This window comes from Talpa europaea, assembly GCF_964194135.1.
Source record: "Talpa europaea genome assembly, chromosome: 10".
In the NCBI taxonomy this organism is placed as follows: domain Eukaryota; kingdom Metazoa; phylum Chordata; class Mammalia; order Eulipotyphla; family Talpidae; genus Talpa; species Talpa europaea.
In genome coordinates, this window is record NC_140077.1 from 45,713,988 (window position 1) to 45,737,371 (window position 23,384).

At 38.2% G+C, this 23,384-nt stretch overlaps 1 protein-coding gene across 4 annotated transcripts; it reads right to left on the minus strand.

Moving 5' to 3' along the window:
- Window positions 1-1,616: 1,616 nt before the first annotated feature.
- Window positions 1,617-22,137, minus strand: SIRT1 (sirtuin 1; the record flags this gene model as incomplete). Of its 4 annotated transcripts, none has more annotated exons than XM_084244432.1 (9): window positions 1,617-1,945; window positions 5,773-6,330; window positions 7,764-7,950; window positions 8,717-8,796; window positions 9,441-9,588; window positions 16,702-16,854; window positions 18,569-18,810; window positions 20,299-20,415; window positions 21,741-22,137. In XM_084244432.1, the coding sequence occupies 9 exons, from the start codon at window positions 22,135-22,137 to the stop codon at window positions 1,617-1,619; spliced, it is 2,211 nt and encodes a 736-aa protein (XP_084100558.1). The 4 variants fall into 4 exon arrangements, with proteins under 4 accessions (XP_084100558.1, XP_084100557.1, XP_084100559.1 ...); XM_084244431.1 differs by having other exon boundaries at window positions 20,299-20,444; window positions 21,701-22,137; XM_084244433.1 differs by lacking the exon at window positions 20,299-20,415.
- Window positions 22,138-23,384: the final 1,247 nt, after the last annotated feature.

The following is a 23,384-nucleotide window of genomic DNA, read 5'->3' on the forward strand; positions in this document are numbered from 1 at the left end:
TGCCAGTAGATTACATAAAAGACTATGTACAATATAAAAAGAGCTGAAAACAGTCCTCACTGTAAAAATAATTTAAAACAAATTTTTCAATTTAAAATATCATCTATAGCACAAACACACATCATGCAAATGGAAAGCTAAATATACTGCATTCTTTAGTGTAGCCAAATAAAGTCAAACGGCAACATCTTTTTAGGTAGGGAAATAGCCAATAAAATTTTTTTCCCTGGCAATAATGGTCCTAGCTTGGTATCTTATGCTTAAAGAACAGCTGTAATTCAAACCTCTTACAAACTGTAATAAATACTAAAGCAACAAAGGAATACGTTCTAATTTGGTAGTAATGTTGGGAAAAGGTCAGAAGGTAAATGCTTATTGTGCAATTTTATAAAGTATGAACTTTCTTGAAAGACTAGAAGCTTCTGCAGCTGAGAAAATTGAATTCTAGATTTAAGGCAGGCTAAGCTTTTAAATAAAGACACGTTGTAGGAATTAGTCTCATTAACTATTCTGCTATTACAAGTTTACATCATGTTCATCTCCACAATGCTAGTAAAGTTTGGTATTATTATACCAAAATCTCCTGTACTTACTGAGTTATAATTAACATCTTTTTACTTTGGAACCATAATCAGGGGGCTGTTGCTATCCTTGTTAGTGGAAAACAAAAAAGCAACAGTCCAAAATATTACATTCTCCCCAGTACCATTATTATAAATTCATGAAGGCTTTTGCATATTCACATCTTGGCAGTTTAAACGTGTGGGTGGGAAAGAATCGATGCACGCTCTACCACAGTGATAGGTATTTAAACGACAATGGCAAATATTCTCAAAACTAAGGGTACCCAGGCAGGCACTATTGTTTCTAAAGCAATTAAAACATTTCCAAAGCATTTGTTTTTCAGGTTAGTTTTATGAGCCAATATAGACATTACTGCATGTCCACGGGATGTACAAAAGCCATCTTCATTGAACAATACAATATTCCTGAAACTCTTAGCACCAAGTCTTACTTTAAAAAGCAAAGACAACTGAGTGCTCTCCCTTCTTCCTACTGTTGACTTCCTTCTACACACATAGCATGTCATGAGATTTTTAAAAAGTTAGCTGCCACAAGTTTTGGAAAATGCCAGTGCTTAAAAGTAGGTAATTGTGCTAAATAATCAGAAGTTTAGCAGAACAGAGATTGGAGGATTTCAAACCATTCAATGTTACAAAGAAAAGTGTGACAAATACCATTCTTTGGTCTAGATAAGCTGTTCCCTTTACATTAATTTAACATTCCAATGGCTTTTTGAAAACTTTAAAATGGTGAAACTCACTAGGCAAAATTATATATACATATGAATGTATTATACAAATGAACTTTTGAAAGTCTTGACCAACAGCTGATTAAAGATACTTAGTACCTTTCTTTAAAAAAGTTAGTGTTGCGTGTACAAGTACAGAATAAGTAAGTTAAAAATTACCCATGAAAACAATCTAAGTTCACCAGTCTATAAATATTACACCTTTCTGATTTCCTCCCTCTATTGAGTTCACAAGTAAACATTCATTTTGACATGCTAAAGGTCCTAATGCTGGTGGGAAAATTCCTGTACCTGGACAATTACATTATGATTTGTTTGATGGGTAGTTAACGTCTGTTGGTTCCTGTTTCATGGATATAGCTTCATTGACTGCCTCTTGATCACCTCCATCAGCTCCATATCCAGTTCCTCCAGCTCTCTCATTAACATCAGCATCATCTTCCAAACCATTGTAAAATTCTTCAGTCTCACTTTCATCCTCCATGGGTTCTTCTAAACTTGGACTCTGGCATGTTCCACTGTCACTGTTACTGCCACAAGAACTAGAGGATAAGACGTCATCTTCAGAGTCTGAATATACCTCAGCACCATGGAAAATGTAACGATTTGGTGGTAAAAACAGATACTGATTACCTGAAATACAGTAATAAAGACATAATTCAGTTTTATCTTATAGAGTACCGCCACTCATGGTGTTTACTGTAGTAGTTCTCAAAAATAAGCTACAGACTCTTGGTTCTGGGTACAAATCTTAGTTTTGCCATTCATTAACCCTTTGCACTCTGAACCATTTTACGATATTTTGATTTAATTTCTTGTGCCATTTCAAGATAAAACTTCAGGGAAACATGCATGTCTCAAAAAGTTGCGTTGAAATAACCTCAATTCCCCGTAATCACTAATAAATTGCAATGTCTCTTGAGAGGGGACATCCGAGTAATATGCTAGAATTCCGATGTCCCCTGAGAGGGGGACAGCGGAGTGCAAAGGGTTAAGCTTTGTTAATTTGGCTGCTTATCTATGTCTCAATTTCCTGATCTTGAAACTGAAGTAATTCTTACAAGAACCTGATGAGGTATTATCATAGTTACCTTTTTTCCAGAAACAGTTAACTGACTCCTTTGAACAGAGTTGATGAGATGCAAGTATGCAGCCCAGTCTACATTAGATGCTTAATTCATGTTCATTGAAAGTAACGTCTCAAAACACAGGAGGTTAACCTATTCAAAGTGTAGCATCTAGATACTGGCATCACCTGGAGTTAGAAATTTAGTTTCACAGACCTCACCACCCACTTACTAAAGCTGTATGTTTTGTAGAAGCAACACTGAACTTTAATCTTTCTTTTCAAATTCGAGTTAACCTTTCTCTCCCATAAGTTATGAGCCCCAGGTCAAGGCACCTCTAAGTTCTGCTGAGAGCATCAATTTAAATCTATAAATGCTAACAAAGTTCTTAAAAGTTGTAGTTTGGTCAAATTTAGTTTAGTTTTTACTTACACGGCACATTTTAAGATTCTTAATCTTTAAATTCACACGAACAAGTAACCCCATCTGTTTTTATACATATTTACTGTGCCAAATCCCAGATGGATTAAAAAATCTGACTACTACATAGTTGATCCAGAGTGACATACCATCTACCAAGCACATCTAAGTTTCTTTTTCAAAATTAACTTTCAAGTTTTATATATGGTACCATGCATGATCCAGTTGCTCACTCTAACAACCTAATGTGTGACAACTCTGATCTAAACTACACAAAAATTTCAGTCCAGGGTCCTCCCTGGTGGCTTAGGGGTTAAGTATCAGCAATATCACTGCTACAGCCTAAGTACCATCCCCAGCCTGGGTGTAGCAGATATGTCTCGCCCGCTGCTCTCCTCAGCAGTGTATTTCAGTAAATCCACTTGTTCTGTTCCCCACTCTGTCTCTGATGATTCCTCTCACCACCCACCACCTCAGCACCTCTGGCCTATACCTCCCAGTTCTTCTATGCCCTCCCCCACCCCCCCAAAAAAAATTCAGTCCATTACTAGATCACAAATTGCAATGTGAAAACCACTTATTTCCTTGAGTATTCTTCAATTTCCTAAGACACTGTTAGTATTAAATTTTGCATGACCAGAACAGGAAGACAAATACTCCAGTTGCTAACAAAAAATCCCATCTGGATTTTTTTTTACCTGTCCATCTGGTACTTCTTAATGGGGCTATCTTCCTTTAAATCATACCCACTGAATCTTTTTAAGGGGTCCTAGCACACTGCTGTCTGCACTTTTCATTCTGGTTTCCACCCATGCTTCCCAAAAAGTTTTTTTTTTTGTTCCCCCTCACCCCGCCCCACTACTGAACGATCTATTTGACAAGTACCTGGTATCTTACATAAGCCTATTATTGCTTCCTATTGGCAATCAAGAGAGATTGTAAGTTTACCTCATACATGTTCCAACTTGCTTCTTTTTCAAAATTAGGGGCAAAAAAGTGACATTTATTTTGGTTTTAACAATTACAATTTCACATTCTTCATTTAAATTCTCACAATACTATGAAGTATATGCTATTTTATTTCCATCTTACAGGTTTAAAAAACTGAACTAACCTTGCCCAAGAGATCTGAGACAACTCAGGGTCTATATTTGCAAAGTCTATACCTTATAAGGACTCCTAAATAGGTAGAATCAAAGAATAATGCCAAACAGATGACTTTGGGTTCAAGCTTTGGTTCCTGAGGCAGTGTTTGATATGTTTATGCCATGTGTCACACCCCAATGCAGAAGTATTCACTCCAGTGCACGAGCTGATAATATATAGTAAAGATATTTATATTACCTGACTAAACAATTTTCTCCTCCTACCTTTTGCCACATTTTCAAGCAAGCCTTATTGTATGTATGCTTTTTTTCTAGTTTCCCTGGGAAAACTTCCCTCACTTTTAATTCTAGTTACTGCTCAAGGCTGAAGTCAGAGCTAGCTTTTTGGGAAAACCTTCCATAAACCTAATCTCCAAACAGCATTTACTCTTTTGGGTTTTTATCACCTAATTTCATAGTTACACACATGCATGCGCGCGCACACACACACCCACCTACCAGTAGATTGGTTATATCTTCTATAATATCTGTTGTGGGAAAAAGTTAAATGCCTCATCAATTGAACTAAATAATTTACAGTAAATGAGCAGAACACAAATACTTTTGTCTAAAATTCATCAGTTTATACCATGTATGGTAAATGGAATGGGACTCTTGTGATTTTTTTACTTATATTAATTTAGCATTTTCCACCATATATAGATTTTCAATGAGGGGGAAAACTGAGTTTGAACAAGGACCCTACAGTCTGAGTTTTGCACAATCTCCCCATGTCTGCATGAGTTTTTTCTAGGTACTCAGTTTACTCCCACATCCCAGAGATATGCATACTTAGGTTAACTGGTGTATCTAGATTGTGTTAGTCTGACTGAAGGGTGTATGGGTGTGTGTATCATATGATGGAAGGGTGTCTTCTCCAAGGTGGATGTGTCTTATACCCTGAGCTGCTGGGATAAGCTTCAGCAAACCTCAGTCCTGAACTGGAAGTAAATGGGTTGCAAAATGAATGACTGAATACAAATTATTGTTAACGATTAGATGTGTTTGGTGATGTTAACTGTAGGAGCTTGAGTTATCAATTATCCTATGATAAAATAGGTTTTTAATTATATACCTTGTTTTGCTTAAAATTGCCGTTGACAACTCTTAGAACATTAAGCGTAAAATATGTACTACTTGGTTCAATTTATGAACTTCCAAGTAAGAAATCACTTAACTCATCTTAATATTAATTGGTTACAACTGCCCATGTCTCAAAATAGGGCGGATGCATTCTTGACATTGAGAAAGAAGAACTGCATGTTTTCTAGATCTGAGACAACAGAGCATTATAGTGATTAAGAGGACAGGTTCCAAGGACAGACTTAAATCCAAAGTGGCTCTTCTGCATCCTTTTTGTTACTGTGAATGGAGTACTTAACCTCTGTGGTCCTCATGTTTTCCTACTGTAGCAGAGGATTAGTGATAATAGTTTTACCCTCATCAGATTAGTATCAGGTAAGTTAGGTAAAGCGATTGACAACAGTAAGCACCCAAAGCTGAGTAATTTCTAACAGCTAAAGCTCTTGCTACAAATGGCAGAACTTAATACCCCATTTCCTCCTCTTTAATGCTTACCTTTGTCATTCTCTAAAGAAATTCAGTAACTATAGCAGACTTAGAAACATTTTCTTCCGCAGATGATGTAACATACCACTGTTTCTGTAGCTTAAAACCTAAACTTTGTAACAGTATCCCTAGACAGAATCAACTGTTACATATAGCTGCACATCATTACCCTATTAGTTAACTTGCCAAAATCTGCTAATTTGTTACAAATATTTTGTTACAATTACGCTTGTAAAAATAGTTCAACAGCCTCTCTTACCATCAAGCCGTTTACTAATCTGCTCCTTTGCAAGTCTGGCAGGCCAGCATTTTCTCACTGTTTCAGCAACAGTTCTTTCATTTTTCTCCCCAGTATTGGAGTCAACATTCTTCACATCTGGACTTTCAAACTGTTCACTAACATTTTCAGTGCTCCTAGAAATCTGTACTTCCTGTGATTTTCCTTCCATACAATCTTTTGATTCAGACACATCTGAATCACCAACATTACTTTTTGCTGTTTGGTCTAAAAATGTGACAATCACTGAAGAATCTGGTGGTGAAGTTCTTTCTGGTGAACTTGAGTCTTCGGAAATATTAAGAGGTGTGGGTGGCAACTCTGACAAATGAGCCAACTCCTTTTGTGTTCGTGGAGGCTTTTCAGTAATTTCTGAAAGTTTAATAGGATTGCAGCAAAGTTTGGCATATTCACCACCTAACCGATGACACAATTCATTAATTATGACATCACAGTCTCCAAGAAGCTCTACATCAAAATGCAGATGAGGCAAAGGTTCCCTATTAATTAATATCTGAGGCACTTCATGGGGTATGGAACCTAAAAACAATAGAAAGAGTCAGAAAAGGGGGAAAGAGATAACCTAACAGAGCCTCAACAAAAAAATGTACTATGCAATTATCTAACATGCTTCCAAAACCAAAGAAGAAACATGCCACTAATACTTAACCAAACCATTACATTTCACCATATTATCATGTAAACAAGATAAGCAGTCAGACATCTTTCAGATTCTGCTCCTGTCACACCTGGTTACTTCCGACCAATCCTCTAAGACTTCCACTCTGTACCTCTATTTCCTTACCTGTGGGATAATAACAGTACTTTTCCACAAGGCTGTGGTGAAAATTAAGTTAACATGTCAAGTGCACAGTTAACTGTTGGCAGTCATTCTACTGAAATAGCTCCTGATATATACAGTGACACAAGTCTACGACTGCATACCTGTTTTATATATTTAAAAAATTGCTTTGCCTATCACTGATATACAACCTCCCAGAAAGCTTTTAAAAATTCCTGTTAGCTTTCAACACAAAATAACTCAAAAAGGAGTTTATACATTGAATTGTTTCATTATAAATTGTACTATAATAGAATTTCACTTTTTAGAGAAAATTTAGTTGAACTGCCTAAAAGGCACCATGTGTGAGCTAGTGAATAGAAATTGGAGCATTTGATGTTTCTTCTAACCTTATTCTGGCTGCCTAATTTGATTGCTGTGGGTACAAGGGTCTACTGTAATGCTGGTTAAGGATTTGATATGCTCTCCTCTCTTCTCTTCCCTCACTTTTTAGGGCACTCTAGTGGTAATGATTTACTCCTTCGAACTTCCTCAACCTTGCTGCCTCACTAGAGAAAGAAAAAAAGGTAGTATATATGAGCACTTGTTAAAGACATATTCCTGAGAATAGGGATTTTAAATTCTATTTGAGCATTTTAATACATACAAGATACCCTTATGAGTAAAGCAGATCCATATACAATGATTATGAGAAGACATAAAATTTTTATTCCTTTCAAGAACAAACCATTTTTTAACCTGCCAAGTTCTCTGTTAGATGAGAACATTACACTAAATATTTAAATATACTATACTGAAATCTGCTAAATTGGGAAGATCAATAACTAATCAAATTAAGACTAAAAATACATGGATTAAGGGCTGTTTTATTTATAAGTATATGTGAATTAGTTGAAGCTAACTTTTGAACATTAAAATTCCACTAAAAAGTTTTAGTTGAACTGTTTCCTTTTAAATTTTTCATATACATTAGAATTTGATATTATCTTTATTTTGACAACCCTCTCCCCTGATCAAAATGTCAAATTAACCATGAACAAGAATGCAACCTAAAAAATAAACTCATGATTCTTTGCCACTCTTTAACTAGAAACTGAGGTCTATTATAAACAGACCTACAACCCATGGCAATATAGACAGAAATGTTCTCTAAGAATTATCACCAACTTACTTGGAATTAGTGCTACTGGTCTTACTTTCAGGGAAGACCCAATAACAATGAGGAGATCAACTTCATCTTTGTCATACTTCATGGCTCTATGAAACTGTTCTGGTAAATTTTCACCAAAAAAGACAATCTCTGGCTTCATGATAGCAAGTGGTTCATCAGCTGGGCACCTAGGACATCGAGGAACCACCTGAATGTTCCAGATTTTAGTTGAGGTGAGTAAGAGAAGGGAAAACTCAGTTAGAAACAGTTAACATTTCCACACTTCCTAAAATGCATTTCAAAATTATCAAAGAAAATAGAAAAGCTGTGGATACCTAACAGGAAAAATTGAGTTTATCCTTTTTGTACTATTATAATCTGTAGACCTACATCTGATAATCCAAGAGTCTTGTACATTAGCAGGTAAAACCAGTACATGTATGTGTGTGTACAAATATATACACCTACCTCACTCTTACAAAATCTTTAAGAAATGATTCTCTCAATATAAGCATCCATCTTTCATAATTACATAGGATTATATATGCAACTAAGCAATAGAATCTATTTCTGGATGGTTATCCTCTGATATGTTCCTACATTTTTTAGACAGTGAGAATTACCTTTCACAATACTTTTTAAAATGATTTCAAGCATTAGCTCAAATAACTTAAGATTAGATTCTGACAACTTCAAAAAGGAAAAGGAGAAAAACTAACAAAGTAACACTTTGTTATAACCTAGATTTTTTTAAGGCTTAGCTAATTAAGTTAATTTCATCATTTTAGAGACATTATGGAGCAATGTTTTTGACTTAAGGTATTGAAAGGTTCTTTTGTATTTCACCTGAATTCTCAATAATAACATTCTTTCTTGATCTTCCTACACCACATACTGTCGGGAAAAAACAGGATTTGGGGGCAAAGAACATATCAAAGAAATGCCTTACTCGTAAAGTATGAATGATAAATCACCTGATTAAAAATATCTCCTCGTACAGCTTCACAGTCAACTTTGTATTTACAAATCAGGCAAGATGCTGTTGCAAAGGAACCTAAAAACAGCCAAGTATATATATTCTTCAGTAAAGAAACATTTCTATTTCTTTAACATTACACACAAAGACTACAAAATCTGACACCAGAAAAGTTAAGAAATTTTATAATTTCAATAAACTTCTCAGTAAATAATTTAGGAGAGAATCCAATCCTCAGAGATGTTGATATACTGACAATGATAAAGTTACTCTTTTCAATAAAATAAACCAACTCCTCCATGACTAAAATTCTGGAGAGTTGGATGATTACAACTGTATTACCTTAACAGTTGAGCTTTACAGTTTAGATACATAAGAAAATGTTAGTTTAGATGGCAAGTTTTCAAAATTTTTACATCTTGTATATCTGAATTACCCAGTTTAACAAACTAAAGATGTCATGTTTTTTCATATATATCTAACACTACTTTTGTAGAATGCACTGCTCTCTTTTGTAATCCAATAGCACAATATTTAATGTTTTACACAATTAAGTGGCATGCTATATTTCTGCTTTCATTTTTTGTATTCTATTTTTCTTAATTCTATAGCTAATCATATTTTAAGATCCAAAGGCTTAATTCTCTATTTCTGCATAATAGTATTTCTAATTACAGTTTTTCCTATAAAATAAATAGAATGCAATCTTGAAGTTTACTAACCGTGACATTGAATAATCCTTTGGATTCCTGCAACCTGTTCCAGTGTATCTATGTTTTGAGTATAGTTGCGAAGTAATTTTCCTTCCTTGTCGGACAATGCAATAAATTTGTGACAGAGAGATGGTTGGAACTGCCCAGGGTATATTTCCTACATGATACAAATGATAAGAAAAAAAGATCAAATAAGTGCAGCAGATGCCATATGTTTAACTTAACAACAACAACAAAAAAATACCACTGATAAGTCCCTATGCATACATAATTAAAAAAAAAATACACGAGCACCTCAAAGCATCTAGATGGATGCAACACACACCTACAAAATGACTGCTGCTGTAACATGTATAAAACTCAGCAATTAGTGAACTTGGCCCCTTGAAAAGGATAGTCAACCCAAAATATCTCTAATAAATGTTTAATATTTTAATAAAAGTCAGAAGAAATACACACCTCAAGATCTAATTTTTGGCTGCAAATTCTTTTTTTTTTTTTAAAGGAAAAATGGGGAAGTTTAAACTAAAATTAAAAATAAAGGTATGGTGACTTTTTAAAGCTTAAGTTTTAATTCCTTACCAAAATTGTTTTCCTTCCACTGCACAGGCACATACTGGTTGGTATAGTATAGAGTTGCTCATGAATGCTGAGTTGCTGGATTTTGTGTGTGTGTTTTTTCCCCCCAAATAATGCTTCAATGTTGTTTCTTCTTTAAAAACAAAGAATTCAGATATACACATGGCAAAAAGATCAGAGAAAAAGTATCAATTTTGGTCCTCTCAAACTTTTGACAGTGTTTTTGTTAAATTTCATTAGTAAGTGACTATGGCAAAGGAAGTTTCTTCTCTACCTTCTTAAAGTAGTACTGCTACCTACTTCCTTACCATTCCTTACAGCCTCTAACTTATTTCAATGCTAGCAAAAAGCTACATACAACCACATGTCCATCAATAAGGAATTGGTTGTAGAAATCTATTACATCCCTGATAGACTACGCAGCCACTGAAATCAATGAGGGAGGTTCTAGATGCACTATACCCTGGAAGATGGTCCATGATATACAAGAAAAAAAGCAAGCTAGTCACTGGTGTGTAGTTTTGCTTTTGATGTTTTTGTCATCAAAAAAAAGGAAATTATATGCACATGTATATAGATATGTTCATATAAATATTAAATCAGGAAGGGTAAAAACAAGCTATAAATAAAAGTGGGGAAACTTTCACTTTGATATTATACAAAAAGTTTAAGATTATAAGTGATTTTACTTTAAAACCTATTTAATATTTCCAGTTTTAAAAACCTACCATACAAAACAGCTTAGGATATTAAGCAAGCAAGTTAAGTAAAAATGATGCAGATCTCATTATAACAACTATCATATATGTCCACATATTTAAAATGTTACGCAAAAATCCAGATTTTGCCTTATTCTAATTGAGATGAATTCCAGGGACAAATTTGCAATTTAAGAAACAGGTAATGCATATAGAAAGAACAAGAAAACCTTATTAAAGCTACTATCTACAGAAAACTGAAGGCCATGATGTTTTGGACCACTGGGTTGTGTTGGCTGCACAACCATTGTTTTCTTTGTGGATGCTGTGTTCAGTGTACTTACATTCAGAGGACTAAGCATCATAGTATCTTATTTAAAGGTTCCTCTGGATATAGCAGTTAAAGTATTAACAACTACTAGAACTGGCTAGACCAACAGAATAAGAGGATCTACAGTAGTAGGGAAAGTGACAAAAGCATGTCATTTAAAACACGCATGAATTGCTGTCTCCAGAGCAGGCTCCTTGAGCAAGACTACCAGGACCTCACCTTCTGGGGTGTGTGTGTGTCTTATCATCCCCATGCCTTAAAAAGAGGGTGAAAGCCCAAAATCCCATGGGACACACCAGATTCAGTTCTATGCTGCAGTTTCCCTTCATATCCAACCCATAACATGTCAGGGTAGTTTAGACTTTAAAAAGTTCCCATGGTTACAGATAATGTAAGAAGGGATCTTTTTGCTTGATTTTATATTTTATGTTAGAACCTAAGTGATTTGTCTTACCTTCTTTTGACTATTCAGTGAACCATGTATGAAATCTTTACATTTTAACACAGTGTTAAACTAAGATACATAATCTGAATTACTGGAGGGAAAAACTACTCTGGAAGGACTATCTTAATACAAAAACTACTCCTAAGGCAGGCTCTTAACATGAAAGGTTTGCTAAAGCTAAATGGTTGGGAATACAATTTTCAGGTCAAGTACAAATTATTTCATTTTGGAACTATGGCATGTTAACCCTGTTCTAAGAAATGCCATTTCAAATCTGAACATCCTAAAGTCCTATTATGCGACCTTTGTTTATTGCTATAGGAATCCTTAAAGATTAGAATGGGAGCAGAGCTAAGACCAAAGGCTTGAAATATTAAAAAGACATTCCGCTTCCATACATTGTGTCTAAAAACATACAACCAATCCAGAAATGGCCACAGGCTACAAATTAAAGTTTCCTCTGGATACAGCAGTTAAAAAGTATTAACAAATATTAGAATTGGCTAGAAAACAGAGTAAGAGGATCCACAGTAGTAGGCAAAGTGACAAAAAGATGTCAATTAAAACAGGCATGAATTAATACCTCCTGAGCAGGCTCCATGAGCAAGAATACAACTATTTGCCGTAGTGAGTTTTCAATGGCTTTACAGAAGCACTCTGCTTTCTTATCCATTTCTAGAAATGTGACTAACATTTAGTCAAAGACAGGGGTGTTCACTGCACTTCTCAAAACTAAAATGACTCATCAAAGTTTAAGATACCACTATTTGCTAATATCCACCTCTTTCGGCAGAGGGAGGAAGTAGAGATGTTTAAGAAATTAGAACCTAAATTCTTCACGCTGACGGAAGTGAAACTAATCAGTGGAGTAAAGAAAATCCTCATAATTCCTTGTTTCCCATAAAACCACTTATGATAGACTACTCAGTATCTTACCAAATCAATACTTATAAATCAGTTTGCCACTAGACAATTTTAACTTTTTTTTCTTAAGTCTGGTTCTTTGAGGAACTCAAGATTTAGCAAATTTTCTCCATACGAGGACACCAGATAATATACATTCAGAGCTGGGCCATACAATTTCTGTTAATGGTCTCTATAACAAACACTCCAATCAGCCATTGCAGTACAAAAAGTGGTCAAAAAAAACATGCAAGTGAATAAATATGGCTGCATTCCACTAACATTTTATTTATGGTCAATAACATTAGAATTACCTATGATATTCATATGCCATAATATATTATTATTTTGATTTCTCCCCCATTTCAAAATTAATTCTTAGCTCACCAGCTGGACAAAAACAGGTCACATCTGGAACTGAGGGTCTAGTTTGCAACCTCTGTACTAACCTAAGAATTTCAATTAGTCAAGCTCTCAGTTGCCACTGAATGAGCTTCACTGCACCAGGCATAAAGGAACACTTCTACCGTAGACATACACCTATATGTATGTATGTGCATACTTATGTATATTTATGTATTCGTATTCCCATTCTGTAAATGGAAAAACCAAAGCAAAAAGGTAACTTGCCAAAAACTCACAAGAGCCATTAGGTAAAGTCATCATTCAAACCCTAAATTGAGACCAAGCAAAACACAGCCTTCTTCACCACTACGCACACTGCCTTTCAATTAATTCCTCAACCTCAAGTTCCCCTTTCAGGTTATGTACCATTTCTATTAGGTATTACAAACTAGTCAAGACTAGACTAGTCCAGTAAGTATATTTCATTTTGTACATCTTTGTGGGCATATTGGGCTGGAATTTCAATCACCTAATATAAACACACTTCAAGAATAATCTTCCCAAAAATTAGAATGAGAAAAAGTATCATAATGGAAAAAAAGGTCTGAGAACAAAACAAGTCATTCAAAGGTAAACACATAGCGAATAGTCAAAAGTAGTAATCCACTAATAAAAACAGACACTATATATTAAGAGGATGCTAATTTTTTTAACCTGTTAAACTGATTTTATAAACAGGTTTACTTTTTTTTTTCCTCCCAAAGGATACCTAAGGAAGTATTTTACAGATTGAAGGGAGAGGCCAAATAACATTTGTTTTGTACTGTTTAATTTTTTTTTATCATATACACCTCCCACTCCATATAAAATAATATTTTAATGAAGAGTTTTTATCCCCCTGAGGGGTGGGGGGGGGTAGGCAAGGGTCTGGGGTTAATAATAAATCATGCCTTTTATATACTCTGACTAGAGTGATTTTATTCAACCTTTCTAGGTAGCAGTAAGGCAAAATAGAACCCTTAGCAATTTCACTTTCAAAATTAACACTAAGAACAGTGGAGGAATACCAAAAAGAATAACTGTGGCAATAGTATTTGTTATAAAAGCAGGAAACAGCCAAAATGTGTACTTTTGGATTATAGTATATACCACCTGAACTTTATAACCATTACAAAGTATTCAAGTATCTACAGAAAGGTTGTTATACTAAGTACGAAACATTACAAATCCAAAGCAATGGAAAAAAAAAAAGCATGTTTTTATAACAAAAACTTAAAATATACTTACATTTATACAAATGTAATCCACATGTCTTAACACTGTGTTAAGGTGAATTGGGGTTTTTTTTGGGGGGGGCCACGCATGTTTTTATTTTTAGGTAATGAATTGGTCTTTCAGATTCCTCATCTGTATGCCTGCATTATCTGGTGTGTTTGCACATTATCAGTAAAGTGATAATGTATTAAATATACATTTTTAGAATTAAGTTAGTAAAAATTCAATTAATATACCTCCCTCTACTTTTCTTAAAAATGGCATTGCAACATTTTAAAACACAGGCCTTTAAAAGTTTTTCTATATCTAACTCAAGTTTCACATTCACTTACTCTTTTTTAAAAGATTTATTTATTTATTTATACAAGCACTGGGTACAGTCAGAAGCGCGGGAGGGTGAGAGAATTCACCAGAGCCAAAGCGGGGAGCAGAGCAGGCAGAAGGACCGAAGTACACTGCTGAGGGGAGCAGCGGGCGGCAGGAGAGGTCTGCACGCCATGTGGGACCCTCCTCCGGAGGCCGGGGAGCAGCCGGGGATCGAACCAGCGCTGCAGAGGCTGCGGGCAGCTTCGCAACCCAGCGCTCAACCTCTGCGCCACTGGGGAGGCCCCACATTCACTTACTCTTAATACAACCACTCATTTGTATCAGCATCAGGAAATTATTTTAGACTCCTGAGAACTATGACCAGAACTACTACTAATCAATGTAAACCCTTATTATACAGGATAATGGTTCAGAACATGGCTACATAACATCAATAATGGCCTTAATTGTTCTTGGGTAAAAAAATTCTAAGTGGTACCACAGTCTGGCACACTATAATACACTCATGTTCAAACAGGGAATAATTCTGCAGGAGACAAAATGGCAATGTCTGGAGATATTTGTGATGGCCAAGATTGGAGAGGGAGCTCCTAGAACAATTATCCAGCCAAAAATATCAATATAGAGAAATTGCTCTAATGGATCAGTAACCATTTAACCACATCTCTTTATTATTTGGAATTTTCAAGCTAAATGAAATCTAGGTTTCTACTCAGTAATTACATACAATGAATGACTATTTGTGTAGAAATTCTTGCTTTCTTCTAAAATGTATGTATTTCACTAATATTTCCGGTTTTTATGACTTCATGTTAAATTTATTCTTTTGAAACAAAGTGTATCTTCAAAGACAGTCACCAATTTAAATACTATATACTAGCCCTTTGCACTCCGCTGTCCCCTCTCAGGGGATATCGGAATTCTAGCATATCACTCGGATAGCCCCTCTCAGGGGACATTGCAATTTATTAGTGATTACGGGGAATTGAGGTTATTTCAACGCAACTTTTTGAGACATGCATGTTCCCCTGAAGTTTTATCTTGAAATGGCACAAGAAATTAAATCAAAATATCGTAAAATGGTTCGGAGTGCAAAGAGCTAGTTATATAAGCAGATCTCATGATTTGAAAGTATCTGAAGGTATCCCTTTATTTAAAATTCAGGTACTGGGACTCCCTGCTGGTGGCTTTGGGGTTAAGTATCAGTGCTATCAAGTCTACCACCTGAGTTTGGTGAGTACAATTCCTAACCAGGGAGCTAACCCACATATGGCACAGCAGACTTCTCCTGTCTCACCTGCTACTCCCCTTAGCAGTGTATTTCAGTAAATCTGCCTGTTCTGCTCCCCACTGTCTCTAGTGAATCCTCTCACCACTTTGTACCTCTGGCCTTCACCCCAATTCTACGCAAAAAATAAACAATAAAATTGAGAGATCTTCTAGAGTCACTATAAAAGTCATTGAAACAAAAAAAAATCCTTTCAAACACAGTGAAGTTTAGCAATAACAATTTTGTAACTTACTAAACTATAGGAAAAAGATTTTCTAATGACTAAAAGATTCTGGTCGTAGTGTAATATAATATCAAACTTAACTCTGAAACAGAGCTGCCTGATAGAAATATAAGGTGAGCCATGAATAACTTAAAATTTCCTAGTAACCAAAGTTTAAAACTGCCACAATTTACACCCCAATATTGAAAGTATTACTATTTCCACTGTAACCATTATTTTCTATTGTGTAATAAATAAAATGACATTTTCACATCATTTTGAATAATAGGTTTTCCCAAAGCTCTTCTGTCTCTCAAAGATCACATCAACACATTTCAAGTACTCAACAGCCCCATGGCTAGGTAACTTCTGAATTCCAGAAAGACTAGATTAGACTAGACTAGAGCAGAACAAAATTGACTAAATGCAATCTAAGAATCCTCTCCACCCCATCACAAATTTTTCAGTCACACTCATGTTAAAAACTGTCTACCAAAAAACATACCAAAGCATGGTTATAATTTTACAACCCACAAAAAATATTAGAACTTAAAACAGTAATGTTACTTTTATATGGCCTACTAACATCTGAAAAGACTACACTATATGAAAGCTATTACTGACATGCAAATTTGAAAAATATAAAAGTCTTATTTGAAAATAAGCTCAATCCTAAAATAAATTAAATGATAGCCCTCTGGGAAGAAGAGAATTCTGACTGAAATGACTTTTTATTTCTCTGATCTTACTCCACACCACAGTTACCAGTACCAATTTTTCTAGACAATTCATGGTAAGCTTCAGACTGTATGTGAATAAAATACTTTTTCAAGATAAGAGGATGCCAAAGAAACAACTAAAGAGTTCATAGTACCTTTGCAAACTTGAAGAATGGTCTTGGATCTTTTCTGAAATATTCAATATCAAACATTGCTTGAGGATCTGGAAGGTCTGGGAAGTCTACAGCAAGGCGAGCATAAATACCATCTCTTGACCTGAAGTCAGGTATTCCACAAGAAACAGATACCTGAAATAAGCATGATATACTTTATACAATTGAATCTTCTACCTCTATCTTTATAATTGTAGCTTTTGTACCAAACAACTAGGGAATATTTGAAGACTTTTAGTTTAAAACTTCCTTTGGGTAACAGAAATGTTGCCCTATTTCAAGTAGAAATAAAACATCTCCCAAACCGGTATAATTAAATTCACCACATATTCCATTCATAACGGGATAAGGAATTTTAAGCCAGGCTAACTTTTAACATTTATTTTACCAATAAATTAAAGCAGTTGCAAACTGATTGAGAAGGGGGTACTTCCAAAGAAATCTTTCATCTTGCTAGGGTTCTACCATCTTAAGAATACTAAATTTCACTATTTAAACATTTTGTTGTACAATATTTCAATTTTAAGAATGATTTAGGGGCATCTCCCTGATGGTCTAGGGGTTGAGTCTCAGCACATTACCACCATGATGGCCCACCACAGTGCCATGAGGGGGCTTAGCCCACATGGTGCAGCAGAGGTCTCCTGTTTCGCTTGCTGCTCCCCTTAGCAGTGTATTTCAGTGGATCTGCCTGTTCTGTTCCCCACTCTGTCTCTGGTGAATCCTCTCACCCCCACCCCCCACTTTTGTCCTACACCTCAGTTATTCTACACAAAAATAAAAAATCTTAAAAAAAAAAAATAGATTTAGACACCTTTTTCCTACAACTAAACCTTGACATTTTAAATAAGGATTTCAGCAATGATTTTTTTTTTTCCATAATTTTACTAGCATTGATTCCACATTGACTTCAGTAAGACAAACCTGTGTAAATCACAAATCATATCTGGGAGCAACTCATAATTTTGCTCATCATTTAAGAAAATGTGACATCCTTCCCTTTAACACAAAATGGCAGAAAACAGGATTGAATTACACTCCAGCAGTTGCTCTGGCTACTACTACCATGTAATGTTCTGTATTCTGTTAATACTTACAATAAGCAAGTCTTTCATAGCTGGTAACTGCAACCTTAAACTGGGGCAAATGAAAAATGCCAAGCCACCATAATCATATCACCTTAATTTAAAAGGGAGAACTAGTAACCTGTTATCCTCCCAACACTAAGTTCTTTACTTGTGAATATGAGTCAGGTTACTGGTTTTGCCATACAGATGTAACAAAGATCCAGTTTCTCCATCATATTCTGAGACACTTTAATGCAAGCAGAATCACCTGAAAAAATCTTGCCTTACCTCCACTATGTCAGTAAACAAATAAATTTTTTTAAGATTTTGACTTTTTAAAAAAACTGAACCAGGGCCTCCCTGGTGGTGCAGGGGGTTGGGACGCAACCTGTGAGGCTGTCCGCAGCTACTGCAGCATAAGTCTGATCTCGGGCCGGCCACCAGGGAGCTACCCACATGGCGTAGCAGACCTCTCCTGACTTGCCCACTGCTCCCCTCAGCAGTGTATTTCAGTCAATCTGCCTATTCTGCTCCCCACTATCTCTGGTGAATCCTCTCACCCCCCACATCTCTGGCCTGTACCCCAGTTCTATATACATAAATAAATCTTTAAAAAGAAAAACTGAACAAATTTAGTAATAGCTGTTGCACTCACTTTTTAGAGGTTTCCGAACATAAACATTATGTAAGGATAAATTCTTCTACACCAGAAAAATAAAAACATAAGAAAAAAAGTATGCCACCACCCCCTTTTACTAGTGTTAATTATACATGTTACATACCCCAGCTCCAGTTAGAACTATTATTTTTTTGCATTCTTGCAGTAATTTCACAGCATCTTCAATTGTATTAACATCTTTTCTTTTTTTCCTTTTTGGAGGTTCTGAAAGGATATTAATAACAATCTGCCACAGTGTCATATCATCTAATTCAGGTGGAGGAATTGTTTCTGGTAGTAAATCCTTCAGAATTGTTCGAGGATCTGTGCCAATCATGAGATGTTGCTGAACAAAGGTATAGGGACCTATATGAAGAAATGAGGAGTTAAGATCAAATCCACTTGCAAGTAATGCAACATTTCATGTATTTTCTAAATTAGCAATCTTTAGGAAGACTTTTTGCTAAATAAGAAAATGCAATAAGGTATTTCTTACATCTTCAAAGCTAAATCTCAACCCCACAGAAGTAAGGGAAATCAAATTGAATTGGGCATACCCTTGAGCTCTGAAATACCAAGTACGTATTTTAAAAGTCAGACTATCAGAATTAAGTTTTTATAGGTAAATTCCAGGAAAATACATCGTAATAACAGATATACAAAAGAATTCGACAAATAAATTAACATAACCTATTATCAGTCCTGAAAATCCAGAACATCATTAAAGACAAAAAGGAAAACATAAAGGAGATCTACACATAATTTTTTTTCTTTCTATAATAATCTTCAGTTTGAGGGCCTCCCTGGTGGCGCAGTTGGTTGAACGCTGCGCTGCGAAGCTGTCCGCAGCCTCTGCAGCCCCAGTTCGATTCCCCGCCAGCCAGGGACAACCTCACATGGCGCAGCAGACCTCTCCTGCCTTGCCCACTGCTCCCCTCAGCAGTGTTTTCACTGGGTCTTCCTGTTATGCTCCCGGCTCTGGCAAATTCTCTCACCCTCCACGCTTCTGACCTGTACCCCAGTTCTTGTATAAAATAAATAAATCTTTAAAAAATAAAAGAAAAAATAAAAAAAGTAAAAAAAAAAAAATCTTCAGTTTGATATTAACAAATCTCCCAAATGATACATACAATGCTGATGCTTTGAGCACTAATTTTTTAACCTGAATTTCTTATATCAGTTTCCTCATTTGAGAAAAACAAATATATAGCAAATATTACACCTAAGAAGAAGAAACAGTCATCATTATGTTTAAAGAGAACACCTTAAGGAAAAGATCATATTAGAGATGGTTATGTTAAAATTGTGGTACAAAAATCAGTGCTCTCTACTTTAAAATGCTTTTTATTCCATGCACATATTTAATAAATATTTACAAAGCAGAAACTTTATATGCTGGGCACTTTTCTAGGTACTGACAAAACAGTATACAAATAAAATCAGTCACAAATTACTGTCCCCGTGGGACTTACTGTCTAGAAGAGGAAATAAACCAAAAAAAAAAACATAAATAGCTCATTTAGTGCTAAAAAAATAATGTAGGGATATGTGTGAGACAGCATATTTTAACTGGAAGAAGGGTATTCCTCACAGAGGGTACAAGTGAAAAGGATCCCAGGTGAGAAGAAAAGGCCCTGGTTGTCTGAGAAATACCAGGATTAGCTTTCCATAGGCCAGAGCTGCTTATAAACAAAAACAGAACAAAGCACTGTACTTTCCCTAAAAACATGAGCTGACAAAAAATCTCAGCAAGCATCTAAACCTCATCACCAGCTTGAGGGGGAAGAAAATTATATATTTTAGTTAACACAAAATGAAAATACCAAAAAAGGCATGCATTCTCTGAAAACATACCTATGCGTGGCCTTGGGGTCCAGTCACTAGAGCTTGCATGTGAGGCTCTATCATCTTCATCACTTTCACAGGAATGAAAACCATTGGTGATTATTTCATCACCAAACAGAAGGTTGTCTGCAAAAGTAAACAAAAGTAACTTAAGGCTGCTGGAAAATCTGCATCTAAAATGCATGAAGATCTCTAATGGTAAGTAGCAATGATTTTCATTGAATAAAACCCTTAAAGTTGATATTGCCTGTGTAAGGGTCACCATGCACCATTCATAGGAGCAATATATCCTTATTTTTAGGAATTATGCCCAGACTCTTAAAACTTTCCATTTTTTAAAATTTAGAATTAAGTCTACTCAGTTAAAACATAAAAAGTACACTGAATCTACTTATCAAAAATAATGCAGTTCAAAAATTTGTCAAATAAGCTTAACCAAAAGTCCGTAAATACAATTACAGTAATTTGTGCTTCTCTTATATAATACTAAACATACAAAGATATTTTTGCATTATTCGTTTCCCTTTTTAAATTATTTGTAATCAATGATCCTTTTATTAACCCAACCCCTGATGTACATGTTTGTTTCCTCTTTTTGGTGGCTGAATGGCCTGTAGATTGGATTTATTAACGCAAATGAATATTGATAAAACGCACAACTATTCAGGGCAAACTCCTCTGATCGAAACTATATAACCCTCAGGATTAGGTGACAAATACAACTGAGCTATCTATGTTAGTGAGGCCGAAAGACGTCAATTCGTGCTTTCAGGGTTTCCCACCCCCTACACGTATACAACCTAAAAAACTTGAAAGAACGCAATTGGGGGGGGGGGGCAACCCACTCTGTCCGATAGTGGACTCTCCCATGCCCACTATTACCAGACGAATAATGTCTTTGCAAACAGCTAAGCTCTTCAAATTTTGCAGGATATGGCTTTAGAAACAGCTTCAGTATTTGTAATTTAAAGCGAGTTGAAAAAAAAGGCCCTCCCCCGCCCCCCCCAAAAGTCACAAATTGAACAGGTGTCATTTTGCAAAGGCAATTTACAAAAAGGTCGATGCCCAGGGCGAGCGAAAGTTGCAGATTTAAGGATGCTGGGGTGAGGCGCAAAAGATCTTGTAAGAAAAGCAACATGCTGCAACGCAAAACTTCTCGGAACCCAACTGCCAGAGCGTCCCCGCCCGGCGGCTGCGCAGAGCGAGCGCGCCCCGCGGGCCGCGGCCGGGGAGAGGGCGCAGGGCGGGCGCGGGGCCGCGGGCCGCTCCCGCAGCCGGGCCCGCAGCCGGGCCCGCCGCCCCAGGCGCGCCGCCGCAGCCGCCGGGGGAGCCGCTCGCCGCAGAGCCGGCCCCGGGCCGCCCCCGCCCCCCGCCGGCCCGCGCCCGCCCCGGGAGGGGCCCCGGAGAGGGCCGAGGGGATGCGCCGCCCCGGCCGCCCGCGCCCCGCGCACCTCGGTACCCGATCGCCACCGCCGCCGCCGCCTCTTCCTCCTCCTCCTCGTCGTCGTCGTCGAAGTCGTCGGCCGGCGGCGGCTCCCGGGAGCGGCCCTGCAGGCCCGGCCCATTGTCTCCTCCGGCCGCCGCCGCCGCCGCCCGCTCCCCGCCCGCCGCCGCCTCCCGCCACAGCGCCGCCGCCGCCGCGGCCGGGCACCCCCCGGCCGCCGCCGGCGCCTCCCGCTCGGGGGCCGCCCCGCTGGGCTCGCCCGGGCTCTGCCCGGGGCCGGCGCCGTCCCGCCGCGGCCTCTTGCGGAGCGGCTCCCCGGCGGGAGGCGACGCGGCCTCCCTCTCGGCCGCCGCCGCCGAGGGGGAGCCGCCGGGCTGAAGGGCGAGCGCCGCCTCGTCCGCCATCTTCCAACTGCCTCTCTGGCCCTCCTCCCTCGCCTCCGCTGCTCCCGCCCGACTCGCGGCTCTGGCGCCCCCGCGGCTCCGGCTGCGGGAGATTTAAACCCGGTCACGTGACCCGCCCCCGCCCTCGCGCCGCTCCCGCCACCCACGCGGGCCGGACCACAACACGGCGGGTCACGTGCCGCGCGGGGGCGGCGGGGGCCGGGAGGAAGCCCGGCCCGGCGGCCGCGCCCCACCCCGCGCGGCGCCCGACGCCGTCCTGGAGCCTGACTCGCTGCTCCGCCGCTTGCTCAACTTTTCTTTTAAACCAGCCTCAAGTCCCCGCCGCCGGCGTGGCTGGAATTTTGCTTCACACTGCGAGTTTCCACTAAGGTCTGAGGTGCACGCCTTGTCTGCCTTAGCCTTTTCTGGGTTGAAACTTAGGGTTAAACTTGGTTTTTTAAAAAAAGATTTGTTGTTTATGCATACAAGAGCTGGGGCACAGGCCAGAGATTGGGGGGGGGGGGGAGCGGTGACAGAATCCACCAGAAAGAGAGTGGGGAGCAAAACAGGCAGATTGACAGAAAACACTGTTGAAGGGAGCAGCGGGCAAGACAGGAGAGGTCTGCCGCACCATGTGGGTCTCTCCATGGCTGGCCGGGAATGGAACCCGCACAGCAGAGGCTGGGGACTGCATCATAGTGTGGTGCTTAACCCCTTGCGCCGCCAGGGAGGCCCTAAAACTTGATTCATAAGAGGAAATAAGGAAAACAATGGTGGCCAACACCTAGACCCTGAAATATGTCAATCTCTGGGTTTTGTTAACAGGCGTGAGCAGAAGCAAGGACACACTCAGTTCTCACCTTCCTACCATTTGGGTGCCTTCTCCTACCCCACCTCCAGCACTCCCCTCATTTATAGAGTGGTGTAGATTGGCAAATCCTTAAAAGCCGGTGTCTGCACGAAAGTACCAGTGGCCTGGGTATTGAGGGGTCAACCAATCTACTTTTTGGCCCTATCTTGGTTCCAAATGAGTGAGTTTCCTTCTTTGAACTTTTTTTTTTTTTAAGATTTATTTATTTATGCATACAAGAACTGGGGTATAGGCCAGAGGTGTGGGGGGAGGGGGCTTCTCTGGTGGCACAAGGGGTTAAGACCCAATGACACTATCTGCAGCCTCTGCTGCAAGGAGTTTGATTCCCAGCAGCCAGGGGCCACCGGCAGGGCGCAGGAGACCTCTCCTGACTCGCGTGCTGCTCTCCTCTGAACTT